The 27,396-nt window shown below is 38.5% G+C and overlaps 1 protein-coding gene across 2 annotated transcripts in view; it reads left to right on the top strand.

The window, feature by feature from the left end:
* The window catches only part of ERP44 (endoplasmic reticulum protein 44), a 122,145-nt gene that overhangs the window by 75,664 nt on the left and 19,085 nt on the right, over positions 1-27,396 (top strand). The window contains exons 5-10 of one of the 2 annotated variants that reach the window (XM_055271679.2): positions 679-863; positions 2,481-2,596; positions 4,911-4,968; positions 6,744-6,860; positions 15,481-15,592; positions 16,527-16,668. In XM_055271679.2, the coding sequence (XP_055127654.2) occupies positions 679-863; positions 2,481-2,596; positions 4,911-4,968; positions 6,744-6,860; positions 15,481-15,592; positions 16,527-16,668 (730 nt within the window). The remainder of the gene's footprint in view (positions 1-678; positions 864-2,480; positions 2,597-4,910; positions 4,969-6,743; positions 6,861-15,480; positions 15,593-16,526; positions 16,669-27,396) is intronic. The other variant, XM_055271680.2, reaches the window with a different exon arrangement.

Below are 27,396 nucleotides of genomic sequence, written 5' to 3' on the forward strand. Positions count from 1 at the left end.
ATCTTAGTTACTTAGTTTGCCAAAGTGTTATATAATCTTTTCTCCAGCCCCCCTTCTGAGAGCTCATATTCCATTTTAACCTCTAATATATTTTTAGTATTTTTGATTGCCTATGCCAGAGAGAATAAAGTACAACCTCGACTAAACAAAATATTGTAAGTACTTTTGCCTCTTCCTGGACTATGCAAAGACTTTAGAATATTTAGCATAACTTACCTCCTGCTTACCTCCCCTCCCCAGCTTATATGCTGCTGTCAGGTATTTTAATGTCTGTCGAACCCCATAAGGCATTATTGCTGTTTTTTATAGTCATTATTCATGTGCCATGCTTACTGTGGCATCTGTTGTATTATTTAATTTGATGCTTAAGACAATCTTATGTGGTAGAAATGATTATCCTTATATAATAGATGAGAACTAAGGCATGGAGAGTTTATGCAGTTTACCAGTTCACATGGCCAGTAAGTCGCAAATTAGGATTTAAACCCAGTTCAGAACCTGGTCTCTTAAATAATGTAAACTCAAGTCCTGATTATCATTATTTTTTTCTCTCTCACTGAAAAAGAACGACTTGAACCAAAAAGTTCTCACTAAGCAATTGTAAGATTTTTGACCATTAGACAAACGGGCTCACCCTGACTACATATGAGGGTAAATAATTTTTTTTCATTCTTTTAGCTGACATAGCCCAGAGATACAGGATAAGCAAATATCCAACCCTCAAATTGTTTCGTAATGGGATGATGATGAAGAGAGAATACAGGGGTCAGCGATCAGTGAAAGCACTGGCAGATTACATCAGGCAACAAAAAAGTGACCCCATTCAAGAAATTCGGGACTTAGCAGAAATCACCACTCTTGATGTAAGTTGTAACTTTTGCTAGATTAAACAAACATTCCCTGATTAATGTAAACAAATTCTAATGCAAACAAAAAATCTGGACATTCTCCTGTAGTCTATTGCAGTGGATTTGACGTACGTATACTTAATGAGTTGAATTTTTTTTAATTAATCTCAAGGGAAATGCTTATGTTATACTGAACTTCTGGATAAAAGATATAGCATACAGTAAAACTGTACTAATTTGAATTAATTGAGCACAAAGGAAAGCCTCAATTATAAAGAAATGGAAGCTAAAGTCAAATATATACAACCAGAGCTTCTGTATCTTTCTTGTGGAGAGCTTCAGGGTGTCTGCTCTAATTACTCTTGTATGAGCTCTTTTGATGATGAGTTTTAATGTCCTCTGAAATAGCCTCTTCTTTTTTTTTTTTTTTTTTTTTGAGACGGAGTCTCGCTCTGTCGCCCAGGCTGGAGTGCAGTGGCGCAATCTCGGCTCACTGCAAGCTCCGCCTCCCGGGTTCACGCCATTCTCCTGCCTTAGCCTCTCCGAGTAGCTGGGACTACAGGCGCCCGCCACCACGCCCGGCTAATTTTTTGTATTTTTAGTAGAGACGGGGTTTCACCGTGGTCTCGATCTCCTGCCCTCGTGATCCGCCTGCCTCGGCCTCCCAAAGTGCTGGGATTACAAGCGTGAGCCACCACGCCCGGCCGAAATAGCCTCTTCTTAATAATAAGTTTAGCACACTCCTTTCTTTGTGCACTAGGTAGTGTTTTAAAGAAAACAAACAACAAAAGCAAAAACAATTGAGTTTGGGCTTTATCACAATCACCAATCATCACTGTCAGGTTTGAGATTTGATTTTACCCTACTTGCAAGCTAAGCTAACCAATTACCATTTCATGGATTCTTTTAGAAGACACAAGACTGCTGGGTCAGAGACAAAGGACTTTATTGCTCATATCACAGCAAGTAGTGTGAGCATGTTTGCATTTGTTTCCTCGCCCTCCAAATCCTATGGAGGCAATACAGAGGGCTCCCCAGATGGATACCTGCACATGCAGTGGGTTATGTCACAGGAGAGGGACACTGGGCTTGGGGAACTCACTATTTCAGAGCAAGCAGTAACCCTGCTATTTGTCCTGGCTAGAGGCATTACCTCATATTTCAGTGTTGCTTGCTACAAGTACAACTCTGAGAAATGGCCTGGATAAAGAATAGTCAGGGTCTCGCATTTTTTGGTGTACCCAGTAAGATGGATAGGAGTGTGAGAGAGCCATGGAGGAGTCTCTCCAACGGTCACAAGTTATGATTGATACATTGTTTTAACACATTTTAGAATTAGTCCCCTTACTTAGGAAAAGATTGTCACTGATCAAATAGTTATCTATTTCTTAAAAATTTTGAATGCTAGAAGGAAATGTTTATGATTATATTTATTATAGTTAAGATTGTTTTCAACCCAATGTAATCTTTAATAGTTTTGGACTAGGTGTTAAAAACTAAATATGCATTTATATTCATACTTCATTTGAACAATAACTGGACTTGTTTAGGTACTAAGATAAGGGGTAAATGAAATAACATGTTTATGAAACTATGTATGTTTGCAAAATAATTACATACTTTATTTTACAGCGCAGCAAAAGAAATATCATTGGATATTTTGAGCAAAAGGACTCGGACAACTATAGAGTTTTTGAACGAGTTGCGAATATTTTGCATGATGACTGTGCCTTTCTTTCTGCATTTGGGTAAGTATCTTATTTAAAAGTGTGTTAGTGGGTGGGTTGGCTGCCATGTTAAATTCCTGTTGTATTTGGTCATTTTCTGAAGATGATCTCTCCAAAAATGATCTCAATCCTTTTAAAATCACTAAACAGTGTTTATACCTGTCTCTGAATTCTTTTTAAGGTTTTAAAAGTCTGTTTTTCTTTCTGTAGTATTATCTATTTCAGAATGTGGGCAAGAGGGAAAAAATGGACAAGTTAACAATTAACTAATTCATGCTTATATTGAACTCATTTACTAACTCTTACCCTATGTCAGACAAAATGCTAATCTGTGGGGTTACCATAGTGAAACAACACACTGTCTTTCTTGTTAAGAAGCATGAATTTTATTGTCTTCATTCATCTCCATCTCTCCACCACCTTTTCTTATAGATCTTCCCTGTCTCAGAGGAACAATTCTTTCTAAGGCTAACCTCTTCACTGGTGTCCTTGTAACTGGTGTCTTTTCAAATTCCTCTGGGGCTTTGATCCATCAGTTGTTCCTGCTTGTGTTTTCAACCTGACCCTTTTCAATAACTGCTTTCCTTTTCTGAAAACATGCTTCTTTCTTTCCTGACCTGCCTCTTCTCTTAAGCTATAATTTCACCTTTCTTTTTCTTTTTATTTTTTTCAAAGATTAGTTTATGCCTGGCTACCTTGATTTTCTTAAATTCTAACCAGTAAAAAACTTAACCTTTTGGAAGCTAACTTTCACCTCCATTGCTCTAATGAAACTTGTCTCTACACAGTCACAAAATGACTTCTTAATTACCAAATCGAGTGGCCTTTTAAACATCTTACTCCTTTTCAATTCCTCTGAAGGGTGTGATGTTCAACTACCTTTTTCTTATTTTGCTGTGTCAACACTTACATTGAATCCCCCTGGTTTGCTCCCTACCTGTCTGAATTCTGTGACTTTATCTCCCTTTTTTTCTTCTTTTTCTCAAGATGGAATCATTTTTGTGGTTCTGTTCTTGACCCTCTCTGCTCATTGGAGGTTATCTCAATCATCCTTTGACTTCCATGCAGCATTATGTCTCTTTCATTGGCTCATGACTGTTAGGCTCAACTGTAGTAGCTATCTTGAATGGAGCCTGGATGTCTGGCACAATATATCCTCTCAATTTTTTGAACTTTATTGTTTGTCCTTGCTTTAATGCTTTCGTAAGATTTTGTTTGTATGTTTATTGTGTGCATTATCAGTTTTTTGTTTTTTGTTTTTAAGCGATTGAGGTCTCACCATGTTGCCCAGGATGGTCTTGAACTCCTGGCCTCAAGTGATCCTCCCGCCTCTGCTTCCAAAAGTGCCGGGATTATAGGCATGAGCCACTGTGCCCAACCCATATTCATTAAATGCTGCAAGCACAGTTCTGCAGCAGAGCCTGTATCTGAAAGTGCTTCTCCCAGATGTCATCTCATCAGAAAGTCCTTGCCTGATAACTTTATATAAAGTAGCACTACCATTATTTAATTTGTCATTCTTTACTTATTCCACTTATTTTCTTCATAGCATTTTTTTGTAACCACCAAAGATAAATATATCTACTTGTTAGTCTGTTTCTACTCACCAAAATGTAAACTCCATGAGAGAGAGAGTTTTGATAGTTTTGTTCACTCCTGTTTATCCAATGCCAAGACCATAGCTGGTACAAAGGAAGCACATAGTAAATAGTTATTGAATTAATTAATTAATGGAACACATTTTTTTCTGTTCCCACTGTTATCAATCTAGGTTAGCACCCCTTGCCTCTATCTCCTGGACTACTCTAGTTAGAAACTAGAGATAAATCAGTGTTCAATTAATCTAAAAGTTGATTACAAAAATAATTTGTTGTAGTACTCTACAAATGTTTATTAAGCAACTTCTATGTGCCAGATACTGTACTAGGTTCAGGAAACAACAAGGGACAAATAAAAAATTACTTATTTATGGAACTATATTTTAGTGATGTGGGTTATTTCATTTTTGTTTTTGTTTTTGTTTTTTTTAATTAGTCCATGTGACCGAACCAATGACCTTGATCCCTAGTTGCCAGAAAACAATCTGGGGTCAAAAACAACTTTTTAGTGCTAAAACTCCCAATCTAAACTTATACAAAACACAAAAACAACTAACTAAAATTTTCCTTTAAAAAGTCTGCCTCATATTAAAAGTTTTCTTTAAATGTATGCTTTTCTTGGTATTGCATAGTCTTATAATAGGGGAGATGATGGATAAGTATATATTTCAAGTCTGTAATTCCTACATTGCAAAATTCTGTCATTCAGGTTTATTACTATTTCTCCCTTCCTATAGGGATGTTTCAAAACCAGAAAGATATAGTGGAGACAACATAATCTACAAACCACCAGGGGTAAGTTGCTATTTCTTAATGTTGTATGATAAGATATAATTTAAATACATGCATAAGATGTAGTTTTATATGTGTTAATGTTCATAGAATAATAGAACTTTAGAATTGAAAGGAAGTTTGAAGCATCATCTTGTGCTGATCTAAACCCTTCAAAATGAAGATGGGACCACAGAAGCCTAAAGTCACACAGGCATTAGAGTAGCAGAGCTGGCATTAGGGATCCCCTGACTCTCAGGCCTTTTCTATCTCTCTGGCATTCAGTCTGGGAGCCAGATTTTTAAAATGCTCCAGTTGTCCGTGATTGTCACTTCTACCCGTATTGTACTAGCCAAACTCCTAAATCTTCTGGGGTATAAATTTACTCGGTACCTGCCAGATAATAAGGAGCAGCTAGGTTGTTTTTAACCTTTGGGGTAAGAAGTTTTAAGTAGCTGCTTAGGCCCTACCAGGTGATGGTAGCCATAACTAAGAGGCAAAAATCGTAGCACATGTTATCCCAAATTCACCAAGGGTCTGCCATTGCAATTTTTTTTACATACAAAAAAAAATTGAAATTTGTGGATATTTTTTCAATTTATAGTTTTAATTTTAATGTTTACAGTGTTTTGACACTGAGATTTTTAATTTTTATGCAGTCAGATAAATGAATTTCTTGCTTAGAAAGTTTGTATTATATTTTGAATTCACATAGGTGTTTGCTTATATTTTTTGCAAGTTCATTTCTTTGAGTAGCTTACTTAGTTTCATCATCTCTAGATTATCAGAATCCAGTACCTATCTCTCAGTGTGGTTGTTCAGAGAATGGGCTCTGGTGGTATCAGACTGGGTTTGAATGTCAAATGTGCCACCTTCTTAGTAGGTTACTCTGGGAAAGTTTCTTCGCTTCCCTGTGCTTCAGTTTCTTAATTAGTAAAAACAGGATGATAAAAACAGTACTTGCTTTATTGGGATGTTGGGAGGATTAAATGAATCAACACATATAAAATGTTCACAACCATGCCTAGACACAGTAAGTTTATTGATTAATATTAGCTATTATTTTTATCATCATTTTAGACACTTCATAGATAATTGATTTTGAGTTAATGTGGAAACAGATATGTAGGTAATAAAAGAAGTAGTCTTGCCTTACATCCATATAGCATCTTGTATTTTTCAAGGCTTTTTCACTATCCATATTTTCTTCTAAAAGAAGAAATTTCTAAAACTTTCAGCTCTTAAGAATAGCTAAATTAATTCATTTGGAGAATTCTTTTCACAATGCCTTCCTGCCTTTGGTGAAGATACTGATAAAGAGTTAATTGACCTAAATCCAAGAAAAAGCAATAGGCTTGGGTGTCTCATGTTAAATTATTAGCTCCCTGGTAATCACAGAATTATCTGCTTTTTACCACCCATGGCCCTCTTTCTTGGAAGTTCCATGATTTATGTTTCTTTTGTATCACCAGTAGATTTTCTGGGTTCATGGATGGATATAAGAATGTACTTTTTAGCCTGGGCAACATAACAAGACCCCATCTCTGCATAAAATAAAATAATTAGCTTGGCGTGGTGGCATCCACCTGTAGTCCCAACTACTCTGGAGGCTGAGGTAGGAGAATTGCTTGAGCTGGGGAGGTCAAGGCTGCAGTGAGCCATGATCATGTCACTGTACTACAGCCTGGGTGACAGAGTGAGACCTTGCTTTTAAAAAAAAAAAAGAAAAAAAATAAGAATATACTTTTGCCAGCACAGGTTAGATTTATTATTTTTTTTTTTTTTCTGTTTTGTAATAGCAGTCTGCTCCGGATATGGTGTATTTGGGAGCTATGACAAATTTTGATGTGACTTACAACTGGATTCAAGATAAATGTGTTCCTCTTGTCCGAGAAATAACATTTGAAAATGGAGAGGTATGGGCTTTCTACTGTGTATTGTTACTTTAAATTCAAATGTCTGAAACCACAAGCTTCCTCCACCTGTCTTACTATGTTAATAGAGTTATCAGTTGTAAGAATCATATAGTGAACATAACTGTATCATAGCTGTTTCTGTAATATAAACCAGTGATTCTTCACCTTTGCTGTCCCAGAACCCATCTGTTACATTTCCAATCATAGTAGTAGTTCACTACAGCCTTGAAAATGAGTTTGAAAATGCCTTTCAGGTGATTCTGATACCCATCTGTTGGTTGAGGATCCCTGTTTAGGTGGATGTCCTTTAGAACAAGGGTCCCCATCCCCTGGGCCGCAGACCTGTGTCAGTCCATGGCCTGCTGGGAAGAGGGCTGCCCAGCGAGAGAGCATTACAGCCTGAGCTCTGCCTCCTGTCAGATCAATGGCAGCATTAGATTCTCATACAAATGTGAACCCTGTTGTGAACTGTGCATGTGAGGGATCTGGGTTGCATTCTCCTTATGAGAATCTAGCTAATGCCTGATGATCTGAGATGGAACAGTTTCATCCCGAAATCATATCCCCCACCCTGATCAGTGGAAAAATTGTCTTCCATGAAACCGGTCCCTGGTGCCAAAAAGGTTGGGGACTGCTGCTTTAGGAGCAATGCTTTGCAGATTTTAGGTACAATTATTTCTATACAATGAATAATCCTTTGCCACTAAAATATTTTTCTGTTTTTTGTAAAGCAGTTAATGTTGTCTTTTTCATTATAAATAATGAAAGCAGTTAGCAGTGATATGTAACTGACCTCAGTCATCCCATGCATCTGAAATCAAGTCCATCGAAATTCTTACAACTCCCACCAAAACAAAACTTAAAAACCTAAGAGGCTGGAGGAACAAGTACAAAGAGTTATGTCTATAAGGACCTCTCTCCTTTCTTTACTTGATGTAAGACGTATCTTTCATTCCAGGTCTTTTGTTTTTAAAACCAATGGCCTAAGAATGCAAGTTTTTAAAAACTTTGTATTAGGTACAGTTTTTAAAAACTTTGTGTATGCATATACACTTCAAAGAATTGTGTCAATCACAGTTTAAATATCTGGTCCCCCAGAATTATCACAGAGTAAACATACCCATATAATCACTACTTAGAGTGGTATGGACCAAATATTTGTGTGTCCTAATGTTTGTATGTTGAAATCCTAATCCCCAATGTGATAGTATTAGGGAATGAATCCTCCATTCATGAGATGGAGTCCTCATGAATGGGATTAGTGACCTCATAAAAGAGACCTCAGAAAGTTATGTAGCTCTCTTTCTGCCATGTGAGGATACAATGAGAAGTAGGCAGTCTGCAACCTAGAAGACAGCTCTCACTAGAACTGACTATGCTGGCACCCTGATTTTGGATTTCCAGCCTCCAGAATGATGATAAATGAATTTCTGTTAATTTGTAAGCCACCCAGTTTATGGTACTTTAATATAGCAGCCCAAACTAAGAGAGAGGGTGGACAGTTTTTTTCAACAAAGGGTCAGATAGTAAGTATGTTAGCCTTTGCAGTTCGTATAATCTCTGTGGCAGCTACTCAACTTTGCAGTTGTAGCACAAAAGTAACCTTAGACAATACGTAAACAAATGAGTGTGGCTGTGTTTCAATAAAGCTCTATTTCTGGACAAATAATTTTCACATGCCATGAAATATTAAAATTTTTCCCAATTATTTAGAAATGTAAAGACCAGGGCCTTGTGCCATGGCTCACGCCTGTAATCCTAGCACTTTGGGAGGCCAAGGTGGGTGGGTCACCTGAGGTCAGGAGTTCGAGACCAGCCTGGCTAACTAACATGGTGAAACCCCGTCTCTACTAAAAATGCAAAATTAGCTGGGCGTGGTGGCAGGTGCCTGTAATCCCAGCTACTCGGGAGGCTGAGGCAGGAGAATCACTTGAATCTGGGAGGCAGAGTATGCAGTGAGCCAGGTCTACCACTGCACTCCAGCCTGGGCGACAGAGTGAGACCCCGTCCCCCTCACCCCACCCCAAAAAAAACCCCAAAAACAACTAAAGGCCAATTTTAGCTTGTGGACCTAACAGAATCAGGCAGCAAGTCAGATTTGACCCATGGCTATAATTTGCCAATCCCTGAACTAAGTCAAGAAATAAAATATTTCCAAACCCCTTGTCTTCCTTCTCAGTCATTACCCCCATTTACCATCTTCATAATCACCATACTTATTTTGAATAGGACTATAGGAAGTTTTTCCTGTTTTTGAACCTAAAATGGAATCATGTCTTTTGTGTCTGGCTTCTTTCACTCTACTTTATATTTATGGAGTTCATTCATATTGCATGAAGCTGTAGTTCATTCATTTTCATGCTGAATATAATTCCCTATATAAATATAACACAATGTATCCATTCTACTATTGGTGGACATTTAGATTGCTTCCAGATTTTGACTACTGTGAATAATGCTGCTGTGAACATTCTTATCTGTGTCTTTGGTGAATATATGCACAGATTTCTACTGGATATATATACCTATGAATAGAATTGCCAAGTCATAGGGCATATATGCATTCAATTTTAGTTCATACCAGTTTTTCCAAAGTGGTTTTAGCAGTTTACATTCCTACCAGTAGTATATCAAAGTTCACATTGCTGCACGTCCTTACCCACATTTGATACCAGCTATTTACATTTTTTTAATCTATTTTCGTGTATGTGTAGTAGAGTCTCATTGTGGTTTTAATTTATATTTCCCTGATGATCAGTGGGATTGAGCACTATCAGTTGCCTTTTCCGGAAAGACAGATGGTCCTAGAAGAAAAGCAGCTTCAAATGCCATGCTTAATGTTCTGGGTTTCCTTCTATTCCAGTCTTGGCCCATAATTCTTTTTTTTTTCCTTGGATGCTTTCAAAAAGTGTTTTATTATTATTATTATTATTACTCTGGTTTTTCTAATTTTCCAGTAATAAGATTAGTCCAAATTACATCCACTATTACTCCAGAATGCAATTTTTAGCACTGTAGCTTAACCTAATTGTAATACAACAAAACCTGGAGTTCTTAAGAAAGAGTATAATTTCAGATTTGATGCCTTCTGTTACTAAGGTGTAAGTATATTGTTAAGTGCTTTAAGATTTGGAGATAATATATGTGAATTCTCCAAGATTCCCTGAAACTCTCCCTGAATCTTTCCAGAGGCTTCCAGTTCTTAGATCTTATTATCTCTTTCTCCCTTTCTTGGGGAAGAGAGAGCAACACTTAACTTTTGGGACTGGCCATTGTGAGCAAACCAGAATGCTCTTTGCCCCCTCTTCGTCTTGAGAATGCATTCCTGGGGTATTTTTGATCTGCGTCCATTGGCATTTCCAACACTTAGACTGGGATATATAAGGCAAAAAGAAAACCCAAGGAACTGAGTACCATTTCTTGGATCCTTAAGTCCTTAGCCAGTCTGCTTTCTTTTATTTGCTTCTCAGGGCCTTATGTTTGTTTATATAATGTCCAGGATTTTTAGCTGAACTTCCTGGGAGAAACAGAGAAAAGTGTCTACTTCATCTTTCTGGAAGCAGAAGTCTATGCCAACAGCATTTAAAAACTATAAGATTTTTTTACCTGATTTAAATGTTGCCTTTGCATTTTAGTACATAAAAATAAGTTCGTGTTTTTATGTCAGCATGGTACATTTTTGGTGTATACCTTTTCCACCATAAAATAATATTTAATTCTTATTAAGCTTGTAGCAATTTCAAATCAAATGTATGAATGTTTGTATGAGATTCTCTGGGTGTGTCTGCTTGGACAGATCATTGCAAACCTAAATCATCTTACATTGGCTCTTTGCTGAGTGTTTCATAGAAAGAGGATTAGTGCCGCCGGGATCCATTTTAACATGTCAGAATACCCCACTGGGACATCCTACTTGTTTATAATAGCTATTTCTCAAATCAAGGTTCTAAAAATGGCTTCTCATGAAATGTGATTAATATATTTTTAAGCCTGCAAGCTTAAATATCATAAACTTATCAGGCTTTATTGCACTGGTTATTATCTTAATGCAATGCCATATTTTAAAATATTTTGGAATTTTGAATTATAGAAGACTTTTGAGTGAAAATTCTAACACAAGCCTTTTCTTGGAAAGTCTCTTTTTTTGTTTTAAAGAAGTTGCTTTACCAAGTTTTCTAGTTTTTTTTGTTCCTGAGATTCTTTGATTCTACTTCCTTTTCCCCAGTTTTTTAGAATTTCAGGAAGTATTCCTAATTTGAAAATCTGAAATGCTCCAAAATCCAAAATTTTTTGAGCACCTACATGACACTCTTGGAGCATTTCAGAGTTTTAGATTAGGGATGCTGAAGCGGTTCAAGAATAATGCAAATATTTCAAAATCCAAAACACTTCTGATCCCAAGCATTTCGAATAAGAGATACTCAACCTTTATTTCTATATGACAGCTTGGCATTTTAAGGCCATTCTTAGTGACCGGAGTATTTTTTTGTTCAGTAATGTTCTGTTGCTTTTTTCAGTGTTGTTTTTGAACCTGCTTCTTAAAGTAGTATTTCCCTGGATTCTGAGTAATTCATATTGTTAAGATGCATCTTGAGTCATTGTAGTTGTTTTGTATGTAGTTTTTTGAGATGGTTTGAATAAATATGCTCAGAGTGGGTGTCTTTCTATCTTTAATCATGTGTCATTACCCCCCATGACACACTGGATGCTCAGGTGCTGGAGTTCAAATGTTTGGACCAAATAATGGCTTTCAAACCATTTTTCATTGTAAGGCAAAGTAAGAAATTTTCACTAGTATATACATAATTCTCGTTTTTCATTGAATAATACCCTTCTATGTGCAGTGCACTCAATTTTATATTTTCTTCTTTTCTTTTTAATACTGGATATATAGATTGGATGTAGCACACATAATCTTGTCTTGCCTCCATCTCTTTCCTATCATTAATAGCATTTTAAGGTGGATAAGACATTTCACAGAATTCAAAATACTGCTCCTACAATTTGAGTGTTTGGCCACAAGGTGTCAGTGGTGTGTCATAGTTTTATAGTACCAGAAGCCTAGGAGAGATTGGGATTTAAGCTCCCTCTGCTTTTTAATGCACATTCATACTTATGTTTTTTTTTTAACTTAGAATTTATTAATAGAATAGTTAAGTACAAGCAATTGTAAAGCAGAATGTTTGAAGTCCTTTAAATCAAACTTTAAGAAAGTAAACATTTAAAAAATATTTATTTCTTTATATTTGAATTGTTAGTCTTTTCCATTTTGATCTTAAACTTGGTTTTGAAAGAGAGGGTGCATTAGACTCTTTCTGCTTACAGTTTATAAAATGAATGTCCTGGCTTTCTTTTTTTTTTGAGATGGAGTTTTGCTCTTGTTGCTCAGGCTGGAGTGCAGTGGTGCAATCTCAGCTCACTGTAACCTCCGCCCCCCGCCCCAGGTTCAAGGGATTCTCCTGCCTCAGCCTCCCGAGTAGCTGGCATTACAGGCGCCCACTACCACGCCCAACTAATTTTTGTAATTTTAGTAGAGACAGGGTTTCACCATGTTGGTCAGGCTGGTCTCGAACTCTGACCTCAGGTGACCCACCCAGCTCAGACTCCCAAAGTGCTGGGATTACAGGTGTGAATCACCATGCCCAGCCTGTCCCTGCTTTTCTTATTTCTGTAGGCCTCAGGTGTGTTTAGTTGGATTACTTACAATTTTTAAAAAATTTGCATTCACTCATTTAGTCTTCAGAGGCCCAGGAAAATTCAAGAATTTGTCATGACTATTCGCCTGCTCTGGTAGTTCTTTCAGGGGTAGTTTTTAAAACCAGATTTAAAGATATAGACCTGGAAAATCTTAAACAATGAAACAGGGTACCTCCCTTCCCCGTGGTTGTTGGCACATCTAATAATTCTTGAGATTTATTATGTTGTAAGCAACCATTTAACCATTTAACCAACGATTAAATCATTTAATCTGTGGGGAAACATCTGTTTCTTGTAAATTTGGTTGTCTTGATATTCTTCTCCTTAATCTTTTAACATTTGTTTGGTAAAGAATATACTTGTATGGACATAGTAAACTTGGAAGCCTAAGCAGCACAAATTACCACCTATTTAGCAACATTTGCTTATTTATTGACATATGTTGATTGTGAGCAAAAGAGAAATGAAATAAGATTGTCTTCAAGGGGTTTTCAGTTTAATATTTCATATGTACAGATAACGTAACACAAAGTCATGCCCCGTGCCACATGAGGGGCACTGATAAAATGCTCTTGGAGTTTAGAAAAAAGAATTTTCCATTGATAAAATGCTCTTGGAGTTTAGAAAAAAGAATTTTCCATTGATAAAATGCTCTTGGAGTTTAGAAAAAAGAATTTTCCTTTGACAGGGATGAGGTGGAATGAGAGATGGCTTTAGAGAAGAGGCATTATGTCCTGAAAAGAAAAGTGCTAAGAGAGAAGTAGAAGTACTAAAGAAAATGGGAAGATAGGAGAAGGAGGTTAGAGAGGAGGGGACTAGGCATTAGTTTTGAGTATTTAAGGTACTTGTTTAGAATTTGAAATGGAGATATTAAGCAGGCAGAGGGAAACCTAGGCTTGGATTTTGTACTGGAGCTGGGCTTGTAGACACAGATAAGCGATCAGTTAGAAGTAGTGATCAAAACTGTTGAACTACATGAAGTTGTCAGGCTAGAGCAGAGAAGTCCAAAGACAATCATTGAGACCAGCATCAGTTAATGGAAGGGGGAAGAAAAAATGTGAGTCCAAGAGATAAAAGATGAGGAAGAAAAAAATCAGCTTACTAAAAGATTAATGTGATGCCAGGGGGTGAGGAGAGGGGAGATGGGAATCACTACTAATGGGTATGTGGTTTCTTTTGGAAGTGATAAAAAATATTATGGGGCTGGGCGCAGTGGCTGATGCCTGTAATCCCAGCACTTTGGGAGGCCGAGGGGGATGGATCATGAGGTCAGGAGATCGAGACCATTCTGGCCAACATGGTGAAGCCCTATCTCTACTAAAAATACAAAAAAATTAGTTGGGCATGGTGGTGTGCACCTGTTGTCTCAGCTACTCAGGAGGCTGAGGTAGGAGAATCGTTTGAACACGGGAGGCAGAAGTTCCAGTGAGCCGAGATTGTGCTACTGCACTCCAGCTTGGGCTACAGAGTGAGACTCCGTCTCAAAAAAAAAAAAAAGCTCTGGAATTAGTGGTGATGTGTGCACAACCTTGTGAATATAATTAAAACCACAAAATTGTACACTTAAGAATGATGGGCTGGGTGTGTTGCCTCATACCTGTAATTCCAGCGCTTTGGGATGCTGAGGCAGGCAGATTGCTTGAGCCCAGGAGTTTGGGACCAACCTGGGCAACATGGTGAAATCCCATCTCTACAAAAAATAACAAAAATGAGCTGGACATGGTCATGCATGTTTGTAGTCCTCACTATTTGGGAGGCTGAGGTGAGAGGATCACCTGAGCCTAGGGAGGTCGAGGCTGTACTCCAGCCTGGGCGACAGAGTGAGACCCTGTCTCCAAAAAACAATGGTGAAATTTATGGTATGCTAATTGTATCTCAGTTTTTTAAAAAAATAAATGTAACAAGAGGCCTAATAATTGATCTTATATACAAGTGAAACAGGCTTAAATATGGAGATGAGAACCAGAAGAAAACTTTTAATCCTGTAAAATAGGTCCCAGTTTGTTTTTTAAAAAATAAAGGACATTTGTACTTTCTGGTGAGGTAGTTCCTAAATTTATGGAGAGATCCTCAGAAGGATAGTTGATGAAAATAATTTTGTTATGAGACACTTTCTGGACTTTTTCTGATGACTCAGAACTTAGCATTTGTTGGGGAGAATAAATGATTAAATCTGTCTATGTATCACATTTTATTTAATCATGTCTACCCATTGTATTATTCTCCAATTACAACAATAAAAATTTTAATAGCACTTTATAATTTTCAAGGTGCTTTTCTGTGTGTATAAATAGGTATATAAAAATATATAGGGGCAGGTATTTATTAATAATGTTAATTGTATATTGGTTGAAAATTAGTTAAATAATAGAGTTTTTGTTTTTTACCCTGGATAAAACACTTCAGCTTTGGGTAACTTTTATATGTAAGTGTAATGGTTTTCACAACCTTAGAATATAAAAAAATACAAAAAAATTTGCAAATCAGATTTATTTATTGCTGATATACTCAGTTTTTCACTGTTACTTGTGAAGACTGAAAATACTAGTCATGTTTACCCCACTCTAAAATTAACACCTTGGTAAAGAACCAGCATAGTTCACCTCTATATATCATGAGTTCAACAGCCTAATCCTGAAGCCTTGTATCCCATACTGGCTAACAGACGTGGGGGCAGATCAGTTTCTGCAGCAAAGCAGGGCATGTGGGTCCTCTGACTGCCTGGGTACTTGAGGTGGGGAGGGGAGTGAATTCAGTCTTCTGTTCAGGCTAAGGTTTATTCACACCACTGGGCCTTTTTTTTCCCCTGGGATATTGCAACTATTACATTACATGGGTTGGGTTCAAAATTGTTCCTACCTAGAAAATAGCTACAACTGAATGGAGAAGCCTGATAATTCTCATTGAATGCTTCTCTCTACAGGAATTGACAGAAGAAGGACTGCCTTTTCTCATACTCTTTCACATGAAAGAAGATACAGAAAGTTTAGAAATATTCCAGAATGAAGTAGCTCGGCAATTAATAAGTGAAAAAGGTAGACAGATTAAGGTGTTTATTTTCATCATTTCTTTCTCTTTTTTTTTCCCCCTTTCGTCATCACCCCTCCCATTACTTTCAAATCACATAAACATATCTGGGTTAAAAACTTATTTTAACACATTCAAATGTGACAGTAAGGAGGCATTAGTAGAGAGATAATATGAAGTAGTGTTTTTTGTTTGTTCGTTTGTTTGTTTTCTAACCATTACTATTTTGGAGAGAAAAATCAAAGTGCATGAAAAGCAGGGTCATGAATGAGCATTAGTTCTGGGCACTTTCCTTCATTGCTTGTCTGAACCCTTTTCCAATGGACAGTCCCAGAGATGTTGCTGAGAGAGCTTACACAGTCTGATTAACATTTATTTCTAAATGAAAGCAAGTTGAGTAGTTGTCTGTGGATTTCTGCAAAGCATTTAATGGAATTTGAGGTATCACCAGCTTTTCCTCTGTAGTTAGGGAAGAAAGTCAAACAAAATAAACTAAAGGTACTCTATAGAGCTGCCCATTTTAGTCACATACTGTCTTGCAGGTTGAATTCGACTAAAAATCAACCAGTATGACTGGAATAGGCTGGAATGAAAATGGTCCCATGAGAATGCCTCATATATCAATTTGAACTTCCTGCCTAGAACCTGATAATCTGCAAAGTAAATGATTGCCCATTTAAGGAAAGTAAAAAATTCATTATAGCCTTCAAATTTGCGCTAAGTCAATATGATTTCTAAAGAAGTTATACTCTGTGCCCTAAGAACTAAAAGCCTACCTATTTTAAGTGTTAGATATTTAGGTTTTAGTTTTTCTGATCTATATTACTCTTAAGAATGTTGGGGTGCTTTTTTTTAGTATATCACTTTTTGTGAGCTTGCAATCTTACGAAAATATTTTCAAGAAAATTTGAATTTACCTCTCAAAATTCTTTTTTCTTAAAGGTACAATAAACTTTTTACATGCCGATTGTGACAAATTTAGACATCCTCTTCTGCACATACAGAAAACTCCAGCAGATTGTCCTGTAATCGCTATTGACAGCTTTAGGCATATGTATGTGTTTGGAGACTTCAAAGATGTATTGTAAGTATTCATTTTGTTTTTTAAAAATTACTGATATGTTTCTCAAAAATGAACTGAAAATAGTTGTTCGAATATTTTAAATAATCCTATGTTGGAACAGTAAGACTTTGTTAATTGGATGGGAGAGGTTTGGGTGACTGCTGCTTTTTTTCACTATAGAGTGTGGTATAATTATGAACATTATTATATAGCCCTGTAGAAATACCAACATGAAGTGATTAGGATTGATAATGAATGCTTGGATGATTAGTGATTAATGCTTGGGAATCAGTCTCTCAAAGAAAATTTTTGTCTTTTGAGAAATTAGCTCTTCACTGAGTTTGGTCTTTGCCAAGCACATCGAGAAAAATAGCTTATAACCTTAGGCCAGGGTAAAGGAAATTGGTAATATTGCTGTTCATTCGTGACTGCACATAGCAAGAACATTAGTAGCATTTATGAATCTTGCTATTACTAGGCATTTCTAATGGCATATAGCTATGAACTGTTCCAAGAATAGGTAAGCGTTCTCACTCAATTCTCAGATATTTATAGTATTAATATATGTACAAGCCTTGTAGCTACTACAGATACTGAATTTTTATCAGCTTTGTGAGGTGTTAAATACAGTGGTTAAAAATGTAGGTGTTTCTTATATGAAAAGTTTAAGCAATACAGGTATTCAAATTAGACATTTTATTTTGAAAATTCATTTAAATGCCATTTTTATCTCAAAAGATTAAATTACACAATTAGAGGATGATTTGCAGTCCTATGGCAGAATGAATTATCCCACTCAGTTCTAAATATTTCAATGGAGGTGTGGTTGTTTGGTAGAAGCTTCCCAGTCCTAAAATTACCTAGGAAGCCTAGATTTGAGTCCTGCCTTGGGAAAGTCACTTACCTCCTGTTGTTGTTTCTTCATGCGTAAAAAATGGTTAATGATACCACCTACCTAATGGGATTGTTATAAAAACTAATGAGAAATAATGATTATGTTATAAACCATAAAGTAGTAAGAAATCTTAGTTGTTCTTACTTTATCTATGCTCAGAAAGATACCATTCAACCTATCAATTCATTAAATATTTAGCTATCTCTTCTGTATGACAGACACTGTGCTAAGAACCAAGGGTTTTTACTGAGACTGGGTCCCTGCCCTCAAAGAACTCATAACCAAGTGGAGGAAAGGGACAACCAGGTTAACAGGCAATTATGTTTTATTAAGGGATAAGTGCTCTGACAGAGATCAACAGAGTAGTACCTGATCCAGGATTTCTGGTGATATTGATGCCCAAGGTAGGTATAAAGTTTTGTAGAAGTTTATCCTGGAGGTGAGAAGGAGATGGGGCTTAGAGAAAGGTGACATTAGCAGGAACAAGTTCAAGGGCTGTTGGTGAATATAAATGGAAAGGTGAATGCTGAGGGATGAGGTCAAGAGAACTAACACATGAAAGTCCTTACATGCTGTGTTAAGGAATTTTGACTTTATCCTGAAAATCATGAAGAGCCAATGAAAGGTTTTAATCAGGGAGTGAATCAGATTGTTTTTTAAAGATTACTCTGGCTGCAATTTGGAGAATAAATTAGAGGGGGTCAAAATAAAGTCTAGGAGACTGTTCAGTAATCTAGTCAAGAGTTGATTATGAAAGTTAATCTCAATGGACATCAGCAAGATGACAGAAAAGGACTTTCCATGTTCCTCTCCACACAGAAACATCAAGTTGAACATACATCCATGCACAAAAATACCTTCACAAGAGCTAAGGAAACCAGGTCAGAGATAATAGTACCTGAGAGTAGTAAAGAAATGATGCATTGAAGAAGCTAAAAAGGATAGTTTTATGCTACTTGCACCACCCCTCCCCCGACCCCAGGCAGCACAGTATGGAGAGAAATATCCTTCATGTGGGGAAAGGAGAAGGAAGTTAGCACTGAAATTTTCCTCAGACCCTAACACTTGGCTTGTCCTGGTAAAATCCAGTGCCAGAAAGGCTTCTGTGGCCCCAGACTCCAAGCTGGTACCCATGGACCGAGCATTTAGTCCTACCCTGGTGCCAGGCGAGATCTCAAAGCCCCAGGCTGGATTCCAAAGCTGCAGGCCCGAGGCCTGCCCAGCAGACTCAGTCTCTGGACCTATTCCAGCACCAGGCCAATCCCAGTGGCTCCAGGCTCCAGACCAGCTGCCCACAGCCCTGATCATGAGGCTAGCAGTCACAGACCCAGGGTTCAGGCTTATCCTAGTAGACTCCAGTGATGGACCAGCCTCCATGGACCCAAGTTCTAGGACCACACTTGTGGATTCAGGTTTCAGACTGGCCCCTGAAGCCCCAGGACCCAGGCTAGACTTTGTAGACCTGACCTCCAGGCCAACACTCAGCCAAGACTCAGCCTCCAGGCCAACACAAGTGGACCCAGGCTCTAGCCAGACTCCAAAGCCCTAGGCTTTCAGCCAGCCTCAATGGCTTCAGATACCCGATCAGCAACCATGATCCTACACTCCAGACAAGCTGCCACAGATCGTGATTCCACACCTGCCCCAGCACTAGGTCAGCTGTAGGTTCCAAGGACCCAAGATCTAGGTTTGCTCCAGTAGACAGTCCAAGTTCACCCTAGTAGGCCCTGGTTCTAGGCCAGTCTCCATGGACGGAGGCTCTAGGACTACCTCTGCAGACCCAGGCTCTAGGCCAGCCCCTGTGGATTCTTGACCCAGGCCCACTCCCACAGACTCAGCCTATCCCAGTGGACCCAGGCACCAGGCTCATCCCAGTGCCTGGCTGGCCCCTGCAGACTCAGGCTCAAGGCCTACCCCAGTGCCAGGTCAGCTCTAGTGGACCCAGGCTTCAGACCCACCCTCTTAGATGCAGGCCCATTCCACAGAACCAGTCAACAGGTCCACTCCAGTGGACCCAAGTTTCAGGCTTAACTCCATGGACCCAGGCACCAAGCTCACCCACCTGCTGACCCAAGGTACCAGGCCAGCCAGTGTGAAGACTCTTAAGAGCAAGCCAACCTATGGACCATACCAGGCAGCTGGACTAGAATCCCTGAATTGACTGACTAGTGAAGGGCTTTCCCAGACAAAGCCAGTCAAAGACTAGAATAAGTCTCTACATCTTCAAATGCCCAGACATCAATGTAAGGCAACAAGAAATGAAAAACCAAGGAGACATAAACGTAACATCACCAAAAGAGCACAATAATCTCCCAGAAGCTGACCCAAAGAAATGGAGATGTATGAATTGCCTGACAAAGAATTCAAAATAATTGTTTTAAAAAGTAACATCCATGAACTTCAAGAAAATACTGAGAAACAAGTCAATGAAATGAGGAAAACAAGTTACCAAAATGAGAAGTTTACCAGAGAGATTGAAATTATATATTTCTTAAAAATTAAACAAATTCTAGAGCTGAAAAACAATGAATGAAAAGAAAATGTAATAGCATCACCAACAGAATTGAACAATTAGAAGAAAGAATTTAAACCTGAATATACAGGTTATTTGAAAACATACAGTCAAAGAAGAAAAAAAGAATGAAGGAAGTTTATGGAATTAATGGGACAGCACCAAAAGAGTAAATATTCAAGTTATAGGAGTAAATGAAGGAGAAAGGAGAAACAAAGGGGTAGAAAGCTTATTTAAAATAAAAATAGCTTTGCAAATCTGAGGAAAGGTATAAGTATCTAGGTACAGGAAGGTCAAAGAACTCCAACCAGATTTAGTCCAAAGACTACACCAACACATAAACTATTGAAAATCAAGGACAAAGAGAAGATTCTGAAAGTAGCAAGAGAAGAGCAAATAACATATAAAGGAGTTCCAGTACAGCTAGCAGCAGTTTTCTCATCAGAATACTTATAGACCAGGAGAGAGTGGGATGATATGTTCAAAGTACTTAAGAAGAAAACTGCCAGCCAGCAATATTATATGAATACCTAGCAAAGCTGTCCTTCAGAAATGAAAGAGAGCTAAAGACTTTCCGAGATGAACAAAAGCTGAGGGAGTTCATTACCATCAGACCAGTCTTTTTTTTTTTTTTTTTTTTTTCTACTAGCCTTTTTTTATTCTTTTTTTTTTTTTTTTTTTTTTTTTTTTAAATTATACTTTAGGGTTTTAGGGTACATGTGCACAATGTGCAGGTTTGTTACATATGTATCCATGTGCCATGTTGATTTCCTGCACCCATTAACTCGTCATTTAGCATTAGGTGTATCTCCTAATGCTGTCCCACCCCGCTCCCCCCACCCCACAACAGTCCCCAGAGTGTGATGTTCCCCTTCCTGTGTCCATGAGTTCTCATTGTTCAATTCCCACCTATAAGTGAGAACATGCGGTGTTTGGTTTTTTGTCCTTGCGATAGTTTACTGAGAATGATGTTTTCCAGTTTCATCCATGTCCCTACAAAGGACATGAACTCATCATTTTTTATGGCTGCATAGTATTCCATGGTGTATATATGCCACATTTTCTTAATCCAGTCTATCGTTGTTGGACATTTGGGTTGGTTCCAAGTCTTTGCTATTGTGAATAGTGCCGCAATAAACATACGTATGCATGTGTCTTTATAGCAGCATGATTTATAGTCCTTTGGGTATATACCCAGTAATGGGATGGCTGGGTCAAATGGTATTTCTAGTTCGAGATCCCTGAGGAATCGCCACACTGACTTCCACAATGGTTGAACTAGTTTACAGTCCCACCAACAGTGTAAAAGTGTTCCTGTTTTTCCACATCCTCTCCAGCACCTGTTGTTTCCTGATTTTTTAATGATGGCCATTCTAACTGGTGTGAGATGGTATCTCACTGTGGTTTTGATTTGCATTTCTCTGATGGCCAGTGATGATGAGCATTTCTTCATGTGTTTTTTGGCTGCATAAATGTCTTCTTTTGAGAAGTGTCTGTTCATATCCTCTGCCCACTTTTTGATGGGGTTGTTTGTTTTTTTCTTGTAAATTTGTTTGAGTTCATTGTAGATTCTGGATATTAGCCCTTTGTCAGATGAGTAGGTTGCAAAAATTTTCTCCCATTCTGTAGGTTGCCTGTTCACTCTGATGGTAGTTTCTTTTGCTGTGCAGAAGCTGTTTAGTTTAATGAGATCCCAGTTGTCAATTTTGGCTTTTGTTGCCATTGCTTTTGGTGTTTTAGACATGAAGTCCTTGCCCACGCCTATGTCCTGAATGGTATTGCCTAGGTTTTCTTGTAGGATTTTAATGGTTTTAGGTCTAACATATAAGTCTTTAATCCATCTTGAATTAATTTTTGTATAAGGTGTAAGGAAGGGATCCAGTTGCAGCTTTCTACATATGGCTAGCCAGTTTTCCCAGCACCATTTATTAAATAGGGAATCCTTTCCCCATTTCTTGTTCTTGTCAGGTTTGTCAAAGATCAGATAGTTGTAGCTATGCGGCATCATTTCTGAGGGCTCTGTTCTGTTCCATTGATCTATGTCTCTGTTGTGGTACCAGTACCATGCTGTTTTGGTTACTGTAGCCTTGTAGTATAGTTTAAAGTCAGGTAGCGTGATGCCTCCAGCTTTGTTCTTTTGGCTTAGGATTGACTTGGCGATGCGGGCTCTTTTTTGGTTCCATATGAACTTTAAAGTTGTTTTTTCCAATTCTGTGAAGAAAGTCATTGGTAGCTTGATGGGGATGGCATTGAATTTATAAATTACCTTGGGCAGTATGGCCATTTTCACAATATTGATTCTTCCAACCCATGAGCATGGAATGTTCTTCCATTTGTTTGTATCCTCTTTTATTTCATTGAGCAGTGGTTTGTAGTTCTCCTTGAAGAGGTCCTTCACATCCCTTGTAAGTTGGATTCCTAGGTATTTTATTCTCTTTGAAGCAATTGTGAATGGGAGTTCACTCATGATTTGGCTCTCTGTTTGTCTGTTATTGGTATACAAGAATGCTTGTGATTTTTGTACATTAATTTTGTATCCTGAGACTTTGCTGAAGTTGCTAATCAGCTTAAGGAGATTTTGGGCTGAGACAATGGGGTTTTCTAGATATACAATCATGTCATCTGCAAACAGGGACAATTTGACTTCCTCTTTTCCTAATTGAATACCCTTTATTTCCTTCTCCTGCCTGATTGCTCTGGTCAGAACTTCCAGCACTATGTTGAGTAGGAGTGGTGAGAGAGGGCATCCCTGTCTTGTGCCAGTTTTCAGAGGGAATGCTTCCAGTTTTTGCCCATTCAGTATGATATTGGCTGTGGGTTTGTCGTAGATAGCTCTTATTATTTTGAGATACGTCCCATCAATACCTAATTTATTGAGAGTTTTTAGCATGAAGCATTGTTGAATTTTGTCAAAGGCCTTCTCTGCATCTATTGAGATAATCATGTGGTTTTTGTCTTTGGTTCTGTTTATATGCTGGATTACATTTATTGATTTGCGTATGTTGAACCAGCCTTGCATCCCAGGGATGAAGCCCACTTGATCATGGTGGATAAGCTTTTTGATGTGCTGCTGGATTCGGTTTGCCAGTATTTTATTGAGGATTTTTGCATCAATGTTCATCAAGGATATTGGTCTGAAATTCTCTTTTTTGGTTATGTCTCTGCCAGGTTTTGGTATCAGGACGATGCTGGCTTCATAAAATGTGTTAGGGAGGATTCCCTCTTTTTCTATCGATTGGAATAGTTTCAGAAGGAATGGTACCAGTTCCTCCTTGTACCTCTGGTAGAATTCAGCTGTGAATCCGTCAGGTCCTGGACTCTTTTTGGTTGGTAAGCTATTGATTATTGCCACAATTTCAGAACCTGTTATTGGTCTATTCAGAGATTCAACTTCTTCCTGGTTTAGTCTTGGGAGGGTGTATTTGTCGAGGAATTTATCCATTTCTTCTAGATTTTCTAGTTTATTTGCATAGAGGTGTTTGTAGTATTCTCTGATGGTAGATTGTATTTCTGTGGGATCGGTGGTGATATCCCCTTTTTCGTTTTTTATTGCATCTATTTGATTCTTCTCTCTTTTCTTCTTTATTAGTCTTGCTAGCGGTCCATCAATTTTGTTGATCTTTTCAAAAAACCAGCTCCTGGATTCATTAATTTTTTGAAGGGTTTTTTGTGTCTCTATTTCCTTCAGTTCTGCTCTGATTTTAGTTATTTCTAGCCTTCTGCTAGCTTTTGAATGTGTTTGCTCTTGCTTTTCTAGTTCTTTTAATTGTGATGTTAGGGTGTCAATTTTGGATCTTTCCTGCTTTCTCTTGTGGGCATTTAGTGCTATAAATTTCCCTCTACACACTGCTTTGAATGTGTCCCAGAGATTCTGGTATGTTGTGTCTTTGTTCTCATTGGTTTCAAAGAACATCTTTATTTCTGCCTTCATTTCATTATGTACCCAATAGTCATTCAGGAGCAGGTTGTTCAGTTTCCATGTAGTTGAGCGGTTTTGAGTGAGTTTCTTAATCCTGAGTTCTAGTTTGATTGCACTGTGGTCTGAGAGACAGTTTGTTATAATTTCTGTTCTTTTACATTTGCTGAGGAGAGCTTTACTTCCAACTATGTGGTCAATTTTGGAATAGGTGTGGTGTGGTGCTGAAAAAAATGTATATTCTGTTGATTTGGGGTGGAGAGTTCTGTAGATGTCTATTAGGTCCACTTTATGTAGAGCTGAGTTCAATTCCTGGATATCCTTGTTAACTTTCTGTCTCGTTAATCTGTCTAATGCTGACAGTGGGGTGTTAAAATCTCCCATTATTATTGTGTGGGAGTTTAAGTCCCTTTGTAGGTCACTGAGGACTTGCTTTATGAATCTGGGTGCTCCTGTGTTGGGTGCATATATATTTAGGATAGTTAGCTCTTCTTGTTGAATTGATCCCTTTACTATTATGTAATGGCCTTCTTTGTCTCTTTTGATCTTTGTTGGTTTAAAGTCTATTTTATCAGAGATTGGATTGCAACCCCTGCCTTTTTTTGTTTTCCAGTTGCTTGATAGATCTTCCTCCATCCCTTTATTTTGAGTCTATGTGTGTCTCTGCACGTGAGATGGGTTTCCTGAATACAGCACACTGATGGATCCTGACTCCTTATCCAGTTTGCCAGTCTGTGTCTTTTAATTGGAGCATTTAGCCCATTTACATTTAACGTGAATATTGTTATGTGTGAATCTGATCCTGTCATTATGATGTTAGTTGGTTATTTTGCTCGTTAGTTGCTATAGTTTCTTCCTAGCCTCAATGGTCTTTACAATTTGGCATGTTTTTGCAGTGGCTGGTACCGGTTGTTCCTTTCCATGTTTAGTGCTTCCTTCAGGAGCTCTTTTAGGGCAGGCCTGGTGGTGACAAAATCACTCAGCGTTTGCTTGTCTGTAAAGTATTTTATTTCTCCTTCACTTATGAAGCTTAGTTTGGCGGGATAGGAAATTCTGGGTTGAAAATTCTTTTCTTTAAGAATGTTGAATATCGGCCCCCACTCTCTTCTGGCTTGTAGAGTTTCTGCTGAGAGATCAGCTGTTAGTCTGATGGGCTTCCCTTTGTGGGTAACCCGACCTTTCTCTCTGGCTGCCCTTAACATTTTTTCCTTCATTTCAACTTTGGTGAATCTGACAGTTATGTGTCTTGGAGTTGCCCTTCTCGAGGAGTATCTTTGTGGCGTTCTCTGTATTTCCTGAATCTGAATGCTGGCCTGCCTTGCTAGATTGGGGAAGTTCTCCTGGACAATATCTTGCAGAGTGTTTTCCAACTTGGTTTCATTCTCCCCATCATTTTCAGGTACACCAATCAGACGTAGGTTTGGTCTTTTCACATAGTCCCAAATTTCTTGGAGGCTTTGTTCATTTCTTTTTATTCTTTTTTCTCTAAACTTCCCTTCTCTCTTCATTTCATTCATTTCATCTTCCATCAGCGATACCCTTTCTTCCAGTTGATCGCATCTGCTACTGAGGCTTCTGCAATCTTCGCGTAGTTCTCGAAACTTGGCTTTCAGCTCCATCAGCTCCTTTAAGCCCTTCTCTCCATTGGTTATTCTAGTTATCCATTCTTCTAATTTTTTTTCAAAGTTTTTAACTTCTTTGCTATTGTTTTGAATTTCCTCTCGTAGCTCAGAGTAGTTTGATCGTCTGAAGCCTTCTTCTCTCAACTCATCAAAGTCATCCTCCATCCAGCTTTGTTCCGTTGCTGGTGAGGAACTGTGTTCCTTTGGAGGAGGAGAGGTGCTCTGTTTTTTAGAGTTTCCAGTTTTTTTGCTCTGTTTTTTCCCCATCTTTGTGGTTTTATCTACTTTTTGTCTTTGATGATGGTGATGTACAGATGGGTTTTTGGTGTGGATGTCCTTTCTGTTTGTTAGTTTTCCTTCTACCAGACAGGACCCTCAGCTGCAGGTCTGTTGGAGTTTACTAGAGGTCCACTCCAGATCCTGTTTGGCTGGGTGTCAGCACCGGTGGCTGCAGAACAGCGGATTTTCGTGAGACCACAAATTCAGCTGTCTGATAGTTCCTCTGAAAGTTTTGTCTCAGAGGAGTACCCGGTTGAATGAGGTATCAGTCTGTCCCTACTGGGGGGGTGCCTCCCAGTTAGGCTGCTCAGGGGTGAGGGACCCACTTTAGGAGGCAGTCTGTCCGTTCTCAGATCTCCAGCTGCGTGCTGGGAGAACCACTACTCTCTTCAAAGCTGTCAGTCAGACAGGGACATTTAAGTCTGTGGAGGTTCTTGCTGAGTTTTTGTTTGTCTGTGCCCTGCCCCCAGAGGTGGAGCCTACAGAGGCAGGCAGGCCTCCTTGAGCTGTGGTGGGCTCCACCCAGTTCGAGCTTCCTGGCTGCTTTGTTTACCTAAGCAAGCCTGGGCAATGGCGGGCGCCCCTCCTCCAGCCTCGCTGCCGCCTTGCAGTTTGATCTCAGACTGCTGTGCTAGCAATCAGCGAGACTCCGTGGGCATAGGACCCTCCGAGCCAGGTGCGGGACACAATCTCCTAGTGTGCCGTTTTCCAGGCCCGTTGGAAAAGCGCAGTATTAGGATGGGACTGACCCGATATTCCAGGTGCCGTCTGTTTCCCCTTTCTTTGACTAGGAAAGGGAACTCCCTGACCCCTTGCGCTTCCCGAGTGAGGCAATGCCTCGCCCTGCTTCGGCTCGCGCACAGTGCGCTTCACCGACTGTCCTGCACCCACTGTTAGGCACTCCCTAGTGAGATGAAACGGGTACCTCAAGCAGAAATGCAGAAATCACCCATCTTCTGTGTCCCTGGGGCTGGGAGCTGGAGACCGGAGCTATTCCTATTCGGCCATCTTGGCTCCACCCCCAGACCAGTCTTAAAAAGAATGCTAAAAGGGAGTTCTTCAGGCTGAAAGAAAAGGACAGTAAGTACTAACATGAAAACATGTAAGTATAAAACTCACTGGTGAAAGTAAGTATACAGTCAAATTCAGAATACTCTAAGCCTGTAATGGTGGTATATAAATCACTTATAGCTTTGGTATGAAGGATAAAAGAGAACTATTAAAATAATAATACCTACAATAATTTTAGGGATATACAATATAAAAAGATATAAATTATGACATCAGAAATTTAAAATGTGAGGAGGGTAGAGTAAAAGCGTAGTTTTTTTTTTTTTTATGTGAATAAAGTTTTTATGAGCTTAAAATAGCCTGTTATGAGCATAGGACATAGTGAAGAAATATACAAAATAAAGTAAAAATTTAAAAAAACCTATTATAATTATATTTTATGTAAATCTCATGGTAACCACAAAGCCAAAAACTTTAGTAAATACACGAAAGATAAAAATTAAGGAATAAAGCC

This window comes from Symphalangus syndactylus, chromosome 3 (assembly GCF_028878055.3).
Source record: "Symphalangus syndactylus isolate Jambi chromosome 3, NHGRI_mSymSyn1-v2.1_pri, whole genome shotgun sequence".
In the NCBI taxonomy this organism is placed as follows: Eukaryota; Metazoa; Chordata; class Mammalia; order Primates; family Hylobatidae; genus Symphalangus; species Symphalangus syndactylus.